Source organism: Fukomys damarensis, unplaced genomic scaffold (genome assembly GCF_012274545.1).
Source record: "Fukomys damarensis isolate Sample0158 unplaced genomic scaffold, DMR_v1.0_HiC HiC_scaffold_25, whole genome shotgun sequence".
Classification (NCBI taxonomy): Eukaryota; Metazoa; Chordata; class Mammalia; order Rodentia; family Bathyergidae; genus Fukomys; species Fukomys damarensis.
The window spans coordinates 5,572,348-5,585,857 of record NW_022900937.1 but is presented as its reverse complement, the minus strand read 5'-3'; the positions used below and the strand labels follow the sequence as shown (position 1 = coordinate 5,585,857).

Genomic DNA, 13,510 nt, shown 5'->3' with positions numbered 1-13,510 from the left:
TTTTTTTTTTTTTTTTTTTTTTTTTGGTGGAACTAGGAAGTGAGCTACACACCCAGCTCCTCTGCTTTTTTCTATTTTGAGACATGGTCTCATTAAGCTGCCCAGACTGGGTTCAAACTTGCAATCCTCCCGCCTTAGCCTCCCAGGGTGCTGGTATTACGTATGCACATCACACTTAGGTGACAAAAAAATGATTTTAAACCATAAAGTGGAATGAATTCTTTCATAACATTTGCAAAATGACCCTAAGATCTTAATATAAGTCTGTGTGAAGCTATAGTTTACACAACAGACTAATACGATTGTACAAACTAAACTGAAATCTCACTTGTGTGAAACAGACATGATTATATTAAGCAGATCCTCCTGAGTGTGGCCTCTCCTAAGTACTAAGCATTGTATTGTAAGCACTTTGTATGCAAAAACTCCATTCTCAAAGGTCTACAGTCTTGTTTGGGACACACACACACACACACACACACACACACACACACACGAGGTCAGGCTCAAACACTGGCAGACAATTCACGTGTGAGTTTAAAGGTGAGATCAACACTATGACACTGTGAACGCCACTCTCGGCTCAAAGGCCACTGCCCTGCGCCAGGCAGAAGAGTCAGGAGGGGTCTCCAGCAGAGAATACGATCAGAGGACGCAGGGACAGAGAAGTCAGAAAACAGGTACGACCCTTCGATACGGGCGGTCCGGACAAGGTCAAAGTGGGTTCTCTACGTTGGGTAGTGGAAGGGGCAGGAGGAAGAACAGAAAGAGCAAAGGAGGAGAAGACAGGAGCCTTCACCAGACTCGGAGAGGTGGGCCCTGGCCACGGCCTGCGCATTTCATCTTTCTCAGTGCCTGTGACACAACGCCACCCGCATCTCAGGAAGGACACAGAGCCTGGCACGCAGATCTGGGGCCCAGGCCAGCCCGGAGCCAAAGCTCGGCTCCTTCCGGGTGTGGAGAGGGGAGACCGAGCGCCCCCGCGGGGCAGGGAGTGGAGGTGCTGTCTTGGCTCTGGTCTCAGATGTGCACACTTCCACCGTGTGCAGCTTATTATCTGTCCACTGTACCCCAGCAAAGCTGGGGAAAACATCACACCTGAACCACAACTCCAACAAATACATTGATTGCTTTTCTACATAAGCACCACATTTGACTTAGGTGACATACGACATACAAACTTGAGTTAAAAGTTAACTACAATATAATTTTACACCCACCAGAACCACCGTTATTAAAAACAAACAATAACAACAACAAAGACCCCAACAAACAGTCAACGATGGCGAGGCTGTGGATAGGACTATAAAATGCTATAGAAAACAGCTTGTTTGCTCCTCCAAAGGCCAAAGCTGGAATTACCACATGACCAGCAATTCTACTCCTAGGGGACATAAATGAAACAAAGTATCCAAACACAAGCTTGTATACAATGTTTCTAGCAGCAGTAGTCAGAACAACAGCTAAAAGTGCCACAACTGGATGAACCTAGAGTGTGATAAGCCCAAGAAGCCAGACACGGAAGGTCACACATTCTATGCCGTCGTTTACAGGACATGTCCTGCACAGGGAAGTCCACTTTGCCAGGGTTACTGAGAAAACAGAATGGGAAGTGGCAGAGAGGATGCCTGCGGGCACCAATGTCCCCTTCTGGTCGCCACATGGGCTCCTCTGCGCATGCCTTCCCAGTGCTCACTGCATACCTGGGTCTAGGACAAGAAGCTCCACACTGACCAAGGTCTGAATGAGGGAGACTCACCTGGGCCCCATCAACCCAAGAAAACAAAGGGAATAAACCTGCTTAAAGCCTGCCAACTTGAAATATGGTTTCCACTGCTGTGCCAAGTGACTGAAAGGCCCAAATGGTTGAAGTTTGTTCTTTCACGGTTTCCATGCATCAGAAGTCCAGGCACAGCATGGTGGCTTCCTTCTTTGCTCAGTGTCACAAAGCCAGAATCAAGGGAGACTCCCCTTCCGGGGATCCGGGTCGCTGTTCATTTGCTGGGTGTCAAGCAGGGTCGGCTCTGGGGCCACACGTCCCCTACCCCCAGCTGTCTCTGCCTTCACACCAGCAACAGTGCCTTAGGCTTCTTTCTGTCCCCAGCCAGAGGACACTCTTCAGGCTCATGTAGTTGCCCTGGGCTACCTGGACAACCCGGCACAGCCACCCTTTCTCATGCTCCAGGGCTATGGGCAGACATCTTTGGGCGCCATATTGGAAATTCTCCCCAAGAAATGAAGTTATCCCAAAAGAAACGAAAAAGGAAAAGCTGTGCTCATGAAAATGGCTTTATCTGTGTCGATTGTACAACACGAAATAAACTGGAAAAAATGCCTAATAAACTAAAAATGTTTATATATTTGTCCAATGATGAAGAAAACATGGAAAGATAACCACAGAAAGATATAAACAGTATAAGGTACCAGGATACCAGGACTGTGTGAGAAGATTCGTGCTGGATTTTAATTCCATTATAACTTGAATTTTCTAAGTTTTAGAACAAACTTTAGAATGCCCTGGAATTCAGTGTTTATTTTGTATGACTTCGCTCACTGTACCATTTGAGGCTGCCTTCCCTGCTCGTGGTAGACAGCTCTTGGTCCATGAGAATTTCTCCTGTATCTCACAATATTTTGAAGTATCCTCATGTCATCACTTACATCAATACTGCATGTACACAAAACAATAACTAGTTAACAGATTTTAGTAGCCATGTACTCAACACTATGTGCCAGGACTTATGTGTAAACTGTAAACATGTCTGTAATATTAGAGGCAGGGCGTGAGGACATAGGTCAGGGTCATTCGTCTGAGAGCAAAGCCAGGACTCTGAGGGACAGGGTCACAGGAGGAGGTGGCAGCTCCGCAGAGGCCACAGGAAGTGGGGCGGGGCACCCTCCAGCCGGCACCTGAGGAACAGGCAGAAGACGGAGCTGCTGGAGGGAGAGGAGGCGCCAGAACAGCAGAGCACATGTAGGACGTTACACAGAATCCAGGCCAGGCAAAGCAAGCTCGAAGCCAAGCCCAAAAGACCAGTGTGTTGGGTTTGGCAGATGGAAAGTCACAGAGGCCTCAATGAGAGCGAAACTCTCACAGAGCGCTGGAGATTCCAGGGGAAATGGGAGGCACCGGGTCAGATCGTGAGGTCTGCACAAAACACGCATATGTCAACTGTTCTGCCTACTGGCAAGTTTACCCCATCGGCTATGAAATGCACAACGCCTTCTACAAAGGAAGAGCACAATGAAGTTTGTGGTCAGCTTCAACCATGCCCTGGTGAACACAGGAAAGAGAAAGGCTAAGATCCCCAAGAGACAGAGGCGCCGGCTCCGCTGGGAGAGGGCGAAGGAAGAGGGCACTGTCCGCAGAGAGCAAGGACAGCAGAGTCAGAGCAGTGAGGACGGAAGGCGGCCAAGGATGGGCTGGACTGAGAAGGAGCGACCTCGCTCGGGCGGGCAGGATTCGCTGCTGCCCGCAGGACGGGCCAACCCGGGAGCAGGCACACAGGAGAGAAGCACAGCAGGCAGCTGCCACCGGAGTGGAGCTTCTGTCCGGACAGTGGCACAGACGCTAAGACAGGCACTGCAAACGTCCTACGAAGGACCGCAGAGCAAATACGGGAGGCTCTGGCCACCCCGACTGTGGCTGCAGTGCAGACGGCACAGATAGACGTGTGTGTGAATGGGCTGTTCTTAAGAAGTCGGGCCGTGGGCTCGCTGGCACTTGCTGCGGGACAGCAACCCCCGGCGTGAGAGAGCACAGAACAACAGAGACCAAGGAGCACAGGGATCACAGCCTTCAACTCTGAAAAGAACCTGAGGCTATGACAATAGTTCAGGCCACGCATAAAACAAACCCACTATCCGATGGAGCTAACACTGTCTATAAAACAAACCTTGGAGCCGATTTCGCAAACATCAATAGGGTCATTATCCCCGCAGCAGCCGGTGTCCTTGTCTTTGTGATGAGGGTCTTCCCAGGTCTAAAAGAAATGAAAAATAAAAAGTCAGAACTGTAGGTTAATAGGCACTGGAATGCGTCGAAATCTTTCCACAGGATCACCAAGTTTTACAGGCGGCTAGGCGAGGGAAGAGTCTCAGAAATCAGCCGGCCTTGAGGTCCTCAGGACAGGACATCCCAGCCCTGGCGAGAGGGCTGATCTAGAAGCTTCCTCTCCTGTCCCCGCTTGTCCTGTGACCTCATCTCCAAGTGGGTGGTGCTTGCAGGCAGACCCATCTTTCAGGATGGTCAGTGTCTACACCGGCTTACTCTCAGCTCTCGGTGTAGACGCTGCCGCCATCCCTGCCCCGGTTTCTGGGCTTCCACAATGGCCTTGCCTGGGGCCGCTGTCACTCGAGGATTCTCTGACAGCACCAGGGCCAAGCTTTCTGTCTGTAAGGAAACATCCCATCCTCTAAGGGGCGTCTGTGAGTAGACACTGTTCTCCCTTCTTAAACTAAACATCAGGACTTCGTACAGCACCGAAAAAGAAGAACACGATTTTGCTCATTTCGGTCCACAAAAAAAATAAAAAAATAAATAAATAAAATCTATTTTTTTCATCACATCTCCAGATCTTGACAAAAAATATGCAAAAATGTCACCTCCTCAGTTTCTTACCAAGATTACCCCACGAGCTGGGAAATGCACCTTGCACATTTACAAAGGAACAGCACAGTGGAAGTTTTCCATCCGGGTTAAAACCCCTAGGCCAGGGAGGGCGAACCCATCAGAGTTTTCAGTGATACAAACAGCCTGCAGCAGCAGCGGCACAGGGTCTACCCCATTCCAAAAGCTCCCGAATGGAGCTGCAGAAGTTTCCTAAAGCGATCTGCCATGAATTTACATCATAAGGGGTACAAAAACCGCATCAGCTCAAGATTCAGCTCAGCACTATTACCTTGCACTTTGGATGATCCGACGTTAGTTTGTCTAATTTTATGCACAGAACTAAAAATGGACAGAAACTCCAATATTTCCCTTCTAGTCCTAATTATTGTACAGCTAGGAATGAACTTACCTAATTTTTTTTTGTACCTGGGATCAAACTCAGGACCTTGTGCATAAGAGGCAGGCGCGGCGCCACTGAGCCAAATCTCTGGCCCTGAACTCAACCAATGTTTAAAATATCAGGCTCAATAAGCTTTTACTACCCCAAATACTGATGCTAATAATAAAATAAAGAGTAACCATAACTGCTGACCTTGCGCACTGGTTACAGGTGAGAGTCACTTCCTAAGCACATAATTTACATGATACACATTAACTCTGTGAGGACTGTATAGTAAAGACGCATAAAATGAAGCAGAGTTCAGTATGTCCACGGCGGGACCAGGATTAGTGTGTCTCGCTGCCGGGTGGCTCCTGTTTGTGCCCCACTGCTCTCACTGGCCTGGACCACGGGTGACACACGCACACGTATGACCGTCCCACCAGGCGGCTGCTGCCACTTCTCAGGATCTTGGATGACAACGACACAAAGAAAGGCACCAATTTAGCAGATCAGAGCTTTTCGTGTTGCATTTCCTTAAGGGAAACACTGAAACAGCATAAGAACCCGCAGGACAGCTCATCTGTGACCCCAGCGACCGGGCACTTGTGAGTTCTCCATGTTGAAACTTAGAGAATCAATTGGGGATAAGCTATTAACCCATGAAGAAACTCCCCAGGTGCAAATTACTTGAAAAAAACACTTCATTTTATAGAAGCTTATTTAGAACTGGCCAGAAGTACACACAGGTGACATAAAGAACAGTATCAAAAATTCTGTGGCCAAATGCATTATGATCTTTTGTGCACTCTGTGGAAATCAGCCGCTTTTGTGTATAAAATGTTTTAAAGAAATCCACAAATATAAATACATCTCTTTTATGCAGTCAATGTATTTGTTAATTATTGTACTAATCTATAATTGGTATGAATAGCATTAGTTAGTATTTATATTTGGGCAGTACACTTTTGAATCCAAGTGGCTACCTCGATTTAGAACACTTTACCGACTTCTTGTTACGCAGATGTGCACAGGGACCAGTAGAATGACTGGGTCCGTCTGCACCGCCCATGGTGCGAGCCACAGGAAGGGACGGTCGTGCACGTGCACGGGGGCTCAGGACGGTGGGAACGTGCTCACCGTGCCCAGTCTCGCACGTCGCTAATCATCATTTATGACGTCCAACCTCATCTGACAATGGTGAATGTTATTTTATGCTCCTCTCCTCTCCTGTCTCTCTTGGTCTCCGAATCCTTGCAGACTCTGTCTTTCCCAAGTCCCCCTCTACTTCTGCTTTCCCCTGCCACCCACTATCTGGCACCTGCTCCCACAGAGCACTCTCCAGCCAGGGCCGCTGTGGGCCAGGACAGAGATGCACAGGTCACAGCCGATACCCCGAGGCCAGGGCAGTCGGTGGTGCAGCTCTGCGAGCCACACTGGGCCAGCAATGTGAGATCGGGTATTAAGGGCCAGAAAACCAGGCATCCACGGCCCTCTTCCCTTGACGGGCCCCCAACTGTACCCCTACTCCCGGAGAGGAAAACGCGACCCGCTACAACTCATCCCGGCCTACATGAAGCTGGCACCCTTCTAGCCCCACCTGAGCCACAAACTGCAGTGACAAAATGACTGGACTCCAGCGTCGTCGGCGATGACAGGGACGGCTCAACTCAAGACAGATGCACCCCAGCCCTGGACCCCTGGGATTCTCAGTTCTCACAAGGTCGGCACATTCGCTACCAGAACCAGAAGATTGGAAACCGGTGAACTAACTCAGCCCATGGTGACTGCTTTTCATTTTGAGAAAGTCTTTCCTTACACTGAGACAAACGCTGCCTTCCCGTAACTCGAACTCAATTCAGTTTTGGTGGGTGTGTTTGTAGGTTTGCTGGGTGTTTACACCCTCCGAGCTGTACTTGTAATTATGTCCATCACCTCAGTTCCTACTGTTGAAGTAGTGTGTGTACAACTGCAAGTTCCTCGGCTATACCATATTTTTATTATAAGGCCACTTCTTCAAGATTTTCCGTACCAGCAAAAATATCATACTGGTTCTTTCTACTACCTCTGCCTCTCCTACATCTACAGGTTTCAGTGTTATTGCAATTAAGAGGTATACACTAAGTGACCTAAAATTTAACTTGAAAATATAGAATAACTTCCATTGGACAGGAAATGGTAACCAATTTAAAACTTTGACAGCGCGCCCTCTTGTGGAAGTTTAGGTACATCACTAGGCAGCGCAACAAAGCAGTACACCAAGAGGAGGAAGTTCAACACCTAAATAAACACAGGTTCTCACAAAAGTGAGAGGCAGTTAATGTCTTCCATATAGAAATAACTTCTGTGACTTAGTAAAAAAACAGGCGAGAGGTGAAAATGGGCTGAAGACATGAACAGGTAACTCAAAGAAAAAGCAAGATGACTAACTTCCAAATTTGTAAAAGATGCTAATCAGGGAAACAAATTAAAACCACAATGCAACACTGTTTCAACAAATTTTAAAAAATCTGACAATCCCCAATACTAGACAGGAAGTACGACACTTGGAACCACATATGTATATGCTGGTAGGAGTCTAAATTGATACAACTTCTTTTGGTAAACAATTTGGAAATACTTAGTGAAATATGCATACAACTCAATTTGACTCATAAGTGTGTACCTATATATGCAGAAAAAATTTAGCATGAACTCAAGAAAGGCATTAAAAAGTACAAAAAGCCTATCAATAGAAAAATAAAGATAAGGGATGATGAAAAATGAGTGCTCGTTTTAAAAAAATGTATAGCAAAAGATACACTGCCATTATTACTCCTCAAAGTCTTGCCTCTCCCTTCGAACACACGCACCCCACCATCCTCGCCACTCTCTGAAGCGGCTCTGGAGTCCTCTTTCCTGAGGGCTTTGTGAGTTGTGATCAAAACGTACAGCGAGTGCTGCACGGAGTTCCGTCCAACCGAAAGGCAGATGCTGTCTCCGCCCACCTCGTTCACTCATTCGCCGGATCTGGCACCGAGTCACTTCCGGCTCTTCCCAAAGTCAAAATGACCGTGAGAGGGAGACATCTGAACCCACTGAGGACATCGAGGCAGCCACGACAGCGTAACGAAAGACACTCAGGACAAAGGGCATCCAGGTCTGCTTCACAAAGTGGCGAGAACCACGAGATAAATGTCCAAAACCAGGAGGGGGATTTTGAGGAGGACTCAGGGAAATGTCTTTTACGGTGATAAAGTTTCTTAAAAATTGCAGACATCCGCCATATTTTTCAATCACACCAGGGTCTTCATTACACGATGCAAGTTCCACAAAGGCAGAGGCTTTATTTGCACACATACATCCTGCAAACCTGAGGCAGTAAAGGTTGAACCAATCTTAAATGAGTAAAAATGAGAAAGTAAGCCTACTATGGAGGGCTTGCCAACTAAAGTCACTGTTTGAAGCGAGAGGGAGTATTCTGAGAATGTGTTTTACTGTAATATATATTTTTGAAAGACTTTTGAAACATTCTCCATATTTTTGATCATACTGCTGTCATACAGATGACCATACACATATAAAATGAATAAATCTGAATCAATACCTTATTGATCTAGCCTAAAACAAGCCTCACTTACCTCTGTGCAAGAGTTGGAGATTATCAGCTTATAATCTATATTATAATCACCACGCTCCGGCCCTCGGGGCTCTAAAAATCTCTGACTTACGAAGCCGTCCACACAGGGTTCCTTCTTAAGCTGGTTATCCAAGGCAGTGAGCGCTGCTCCACTGGTACCTGTCCTTCCTCCCCCGCCAGTCCCTTCCCTGTGCAGCCCACGTGAGCAGTGACCACGGAGCCACCCGAGACCACGAAGGAGTCCGGACTACCGAGGGCCTGGCCCAGCTACACTCTGACCTTTGCCTGACCTTCTCCTTCCTCACCCCGACCGAGTGCCTGGGCGAGGGGAGAGACCACCCAGTCCCTGTCTCAAACTAATAAACGACAGTCCATCCTATTTGGGGCCAAAGAACCGGGTTTATAACAAACACATCAGTATCACAGTAAAACTGAAGAAACTCTGAATCTAAAGAGCGTAGTCCTTCAATATCATCCAGACACGCGCTACACACTCACTCGTAGACGTTAACACTGCAGGACCCGCAACCTGTGCACAACGTGACTTTTACCAACTAAACCTTGCAGCAAAGCACTATGGGAAAAGTTATTAAGAATTTGATGGTGAAATGTCTCAAATAACGAGGGCGCAGTGATGAGTCACGGCTACGTGGAGAGATTTCTCCGTGGACAGAATCCTGTTAAATAAATGTCCTCCAAGCAGCTGGCTTGGTAACTGCTCTCTACAGATTTCTACCTGTTCCAAGACAAATTCCAGGGGAACCACAAGATCTGATATCCTCCTGCACCTATGAAACCAACGCACATGAGCAGCACCCATTTATTCAGAATCCAAATATTTACTCATCTCCTCACTGCCAGGTGTTCAGCTGGTGAATGGGACAGATCCATCGACAAAACAGATGGAACGCTGGTTCTCAGGAAGTCTGCGTTTCACCCAGGAGAAAACACAATAAACATGACAAATAACTGAACTATCCAGCAGGTTACAATTTGGTAACCTGTAAAGGTGTGATGTAAAGGAGAAAAGTAAAGCACAGAAGCAGGAACCGTAGAGTTCAGGAAGCAGGGTCAAGCTTCTCTCAGTTTTGGTTTTGAGTCATGGTTTCACTACATAGTCCAGGCTGACCTTGAACTCCAGGCGATCCTCCCGCCTCAGCCACCCAAATGCTGCAATTACAGGTGTGTGCCACCACGCCTGGCTGGTCAAATGTTTTAAAGAAACTCTGGTGGATGTCATGATGAAGATGACTGGGACACTTTAGCAGGCAAGTGGGTGCATGCGTGGGGAAGGGTAGACAACCCACGGATACCATCTAGAGCGTGTGTTTGCAGGTAGACATGAAGGTCAGTCCACGTCTCAGAGACCCAGAGAGCTCCGTCCACTGCCAACCAGCACCCTCTCCGCACTGGGCATCTTGGCCGCATCCCCTGGGCCGGCCCCTTCCCACTCTGCTGCTTTTCCTGCTCCTGGCCTCCTTCAGGCTCTCCGCCCAACAACCCCTCCGGGAGGGTCCCCCCACCCTGAGTGCGCAGCCCTGTCCCCATCGACTGGCTGACCGAGTCCCTGGGGTTCTGTCTCTGCCCAGAAGAATCCTTCCAGAGGGTGCTGTCACTTCGGATGCTGCTCCTGCTCCCGGACTTAGAGCAAAAGCACCAAGCACTCCGGAAACGTGGGTCCAAGGGAGGAGTAGTGCCGTGGAGGCCTGGAGATTGGAGACCCGGAGACCGGGCAGAGGAGAGGAAGTGACGAAGGGGGAGGGCCGTCATGTGGGCTGGGGCCGTGGTAAGAATTTATGTTTTATCCTCTTGGTAACAGGAGGCCCTTGGAGTGTTCCTGTATGGGAAAACCAGTACCAGATTTTATTTTTAAGACATCACTCTTGTACTGGACGTGGTAGCAAAACACAGTCTGTAATCCCAGCACTCACGAGGCTGAGGCAAGAGGATCACTGTAAGTTTGAGACCAGCCTGGACTATACAGTGAGACCCTGTCTCAAAAATAAGTAAGTAAACAAATAGAACATCGCCTCTGAGTTGGATGGAGGGATGGGTTACAGACGCGGCAGAAATCATGAAGAGATTATTGTCACATTACTGGGTGTGACTAAGAGAAAAACCACTGCACCTCCCAAGCTGAGACCACAGTGGACAGGCCCACCTGGAAGGCACGCACACAGCCGAGGGGCAGGGAACTCCGGGGAGCTCAAACAGAAAGCTGCAGGAGCCTCCCTGCCGGCCTCCGTCATCAGGCGGAGGGCTCCCCGGGTCCTCCTCTGTAAAGTCACACCCAGTAGAGAGCTGTGCACCCACGACTTCGCCAGTGATCACCCCGACTGGCTGTGGACAACCTGAGAAAAGGGGCCAGGTCGGGTGCCCGCCACTGGTCCCACCTGGACTGCGATCCGGGAGCCTGGACGCTGATCTCGGCAGCAGTGGGGCCTTCGCGCTCCCTGCTCCCCGAGGAAGGAGGGAAAGCCCAGGTCTCACAGCTCGGCTCACCGGGTGAATGGCATCTGCTCCAAAGCCACATCCTCGGGCCTCACGGTGCCACTTTGGTCCTTTTTTTCTGAGTTGCACCAGTTTATTCAATTATTTCTGCTCATTTTTTATGAGTCCCTGTCTGCAGCTCATGCTCCTCCGGCGTGGAGCTGGTGTGTGCGCACAACAGGTCTGGATCCCTTCTTCATCCGCCCCTCGCGTCTCCCCGTTCCTTACCATCCGCCTTTCGTCGCTGGCCTGGTCTCCGGACTCTGTGGGCTGCACACCTGCTTCCCCGCCCGCTCACAAACCCTAGCGGACGGTTAAGGAAATGAGCACGCTGGGCCCTGAGTTCCCCAGCTGCTCTGCCCAACCCAGCTCCACAGTCCTCCCCCAACCCCCTCCCGGGCCAGCAGCAGCTTCTCTTCTTCCTGCCAGTTTTTCCTCACCGCAGTGTCGGTCCTGGTTCTGCAAAGCCAGGCTCCCTCCCCTGCGCCCCAGACGGTTCCCCACAGCACCTCGGAATTTCACGTGGAATATTAACATTCATAAATAAAACTTCACTCTCCAGACAGATGGAGGGTCTGATGGGTGTGAGGAACATGAAGGCAAGCACTTCCGGGTCCCCCGTCCCAGACTTTGGATCCGACCTAGCTGAGTTTTGCAGAGCTGCTGCTGCTCTGGGGGACACAACATGGATGGGAAACAAATGGCCCGGAAGGGAGAGGAGCAAAGAGTAAGCGGAATCCCCAGCCAGAACGTGCGCCTTACTGTCTTTTAGCCTTGATTTTCCTTATTTTTATCGTTTTCCACTTAAAAATTACAAACTCATGACGGTGAATAATAAAGCTATAGTTATCTAACTCAGTTCACGAGGAGTTAAAAAAAATTAATTACTAGAAAGATCCATCAGTTAGAGCTTTAAAAAGTTAGCATCTACCAGAGTGCGTGAAGGTAAAACGAAAGGGCAGCTACACAGAGAGCCTTGCTGCAGAGTTTTCACTGACACAACAGCCAAACCAAGAAAAGGGAATGTGCTCAAAGTGCCAGACATGATGCCCGCGACCCGACGCGAGGAAACTGAGTGCAGACATAAATACGGCGTGAAACACAATTTACTGATACAATAAAACCACACGTTAAAATTTTTAAAATTGACAAATCTCTCCATCCGACATGTCCTTGGAACCAATTTAAATTCAAGCAGTTCACAGGATTTACAAGTCAATTTTCTTCAGGAGACAGGAAAGTCTGACCATTAGAAGCCCAATGTTACCTGGGGGAGGGCGCCGTAATTCCAGATGTAACCCTTGTGGGGAAAGACGTTGGCCACGTAGCGTGGCTTGTCACGCTTCATGTCCTGCTTAATGGGGTTCAGGGGCTCCTCTGTGGCAATCTGAGCAGGTCATGGGGGAAAAGGGGAAAGCGAGAGGAACATGGGCAATGATTAATTCTACATCCAAGAGGTATTTTAAATTTGCCATTTTCAGCCAAAATATTCACAGTCCAACTTAATGACCAAAGGTGCTTTAAAATAAATTAAACCAGCTCTTATTACTAATTCATAGCACTGTGTAAGAAATTACCTGGTAAGGAAACATTCGGTTATATATTTGGGCACTTCATTATTTCTAACACAAATAATAAAATGACTGAAGTAGCAATAGGATTAAGATTAATCAACTGGCTTTTGGTTATTCATCTTGGGTGTTTTATTAGCCAGAATCTTTGACAACAACGTTAACGTGAAGATTTTCACCAAACTCTCGGTGAAAGACTGAAATCTTTCCTGTCAGATCTGAAGCTAATCAAGGAGGTGCCCTCCTGCTGCCCTTATCCAGCAAGGTCTTGGGAGCCTGGGCCACAGCAATTAGGCAGGAGAAAGAAGTAAGAGGAATGCAAATAGGAAAGGATAAAACAAAATCATTAATGTTAGCTGATAACACATACACACACAGAATAAATAATCACAGTAAAGTTGCAGGACACAAATTCAACAGCATTTCCATACCCTAACAACAAACTAAACAAGAAATCAAGAGAACAATTCCATTTACAGTAACAACAATAACAACTTTAAAATACTCTAAATAAATTTAATCAAGGAAGAGAAAGAGCTGTACACTGAAAGCTATAAAACATCAATGAAAGAAATCAGAGACAGGAATGAGTGGGAAGATACGCCCCACTCACGCTCATGTGGGCACATTACTCAAAGTTCTGTGAACCGAGTTCCACACAATCCTTATCAAAACTCCAAAGTCCCACATTAAACATGGCAGTACAAACATCAACCCTAAAGGTCAGATGGAGCCACAAATAAACCCTGAACAATCAAGGCAACAAATGTGATTTCAAACCAACTACAAAACAGCATGGGACTCACTGCACCTGCCTCGAAAATGAAAGGTCCTGAGTT

At 48.0% G+C, this 13,510-nt stretch overlaps 1 protein-coding gene across 1 annotated transcript in view; it reads right to left on the bottom strand.

Moving 5' to 3' along the window:
• Ppa2 (inorganic pyrophosphatase 2) overlaps positions 1-13,510 on the bottom strand; it is a 65,162-nt gene that overhangs the window by 28,348 nt on the left and 23,304 nt on the right. Inside the window, exons 5-6 of the mRNA XM_033756029.1 lie at positions 12,368-12,487; positions 3,897-3,983 (exon numbers count right to left, since the gene is read on the bottom strand). Coding sequence (XP_033611920.1) covers positions 3,897-3,983; positions 12,368-12,487 — 207 coding nt within the window. The remainder of the gene's footprint in view (positions 1-3,896; positions 3,984-12,367; positions 12,488-13,510) is intronic.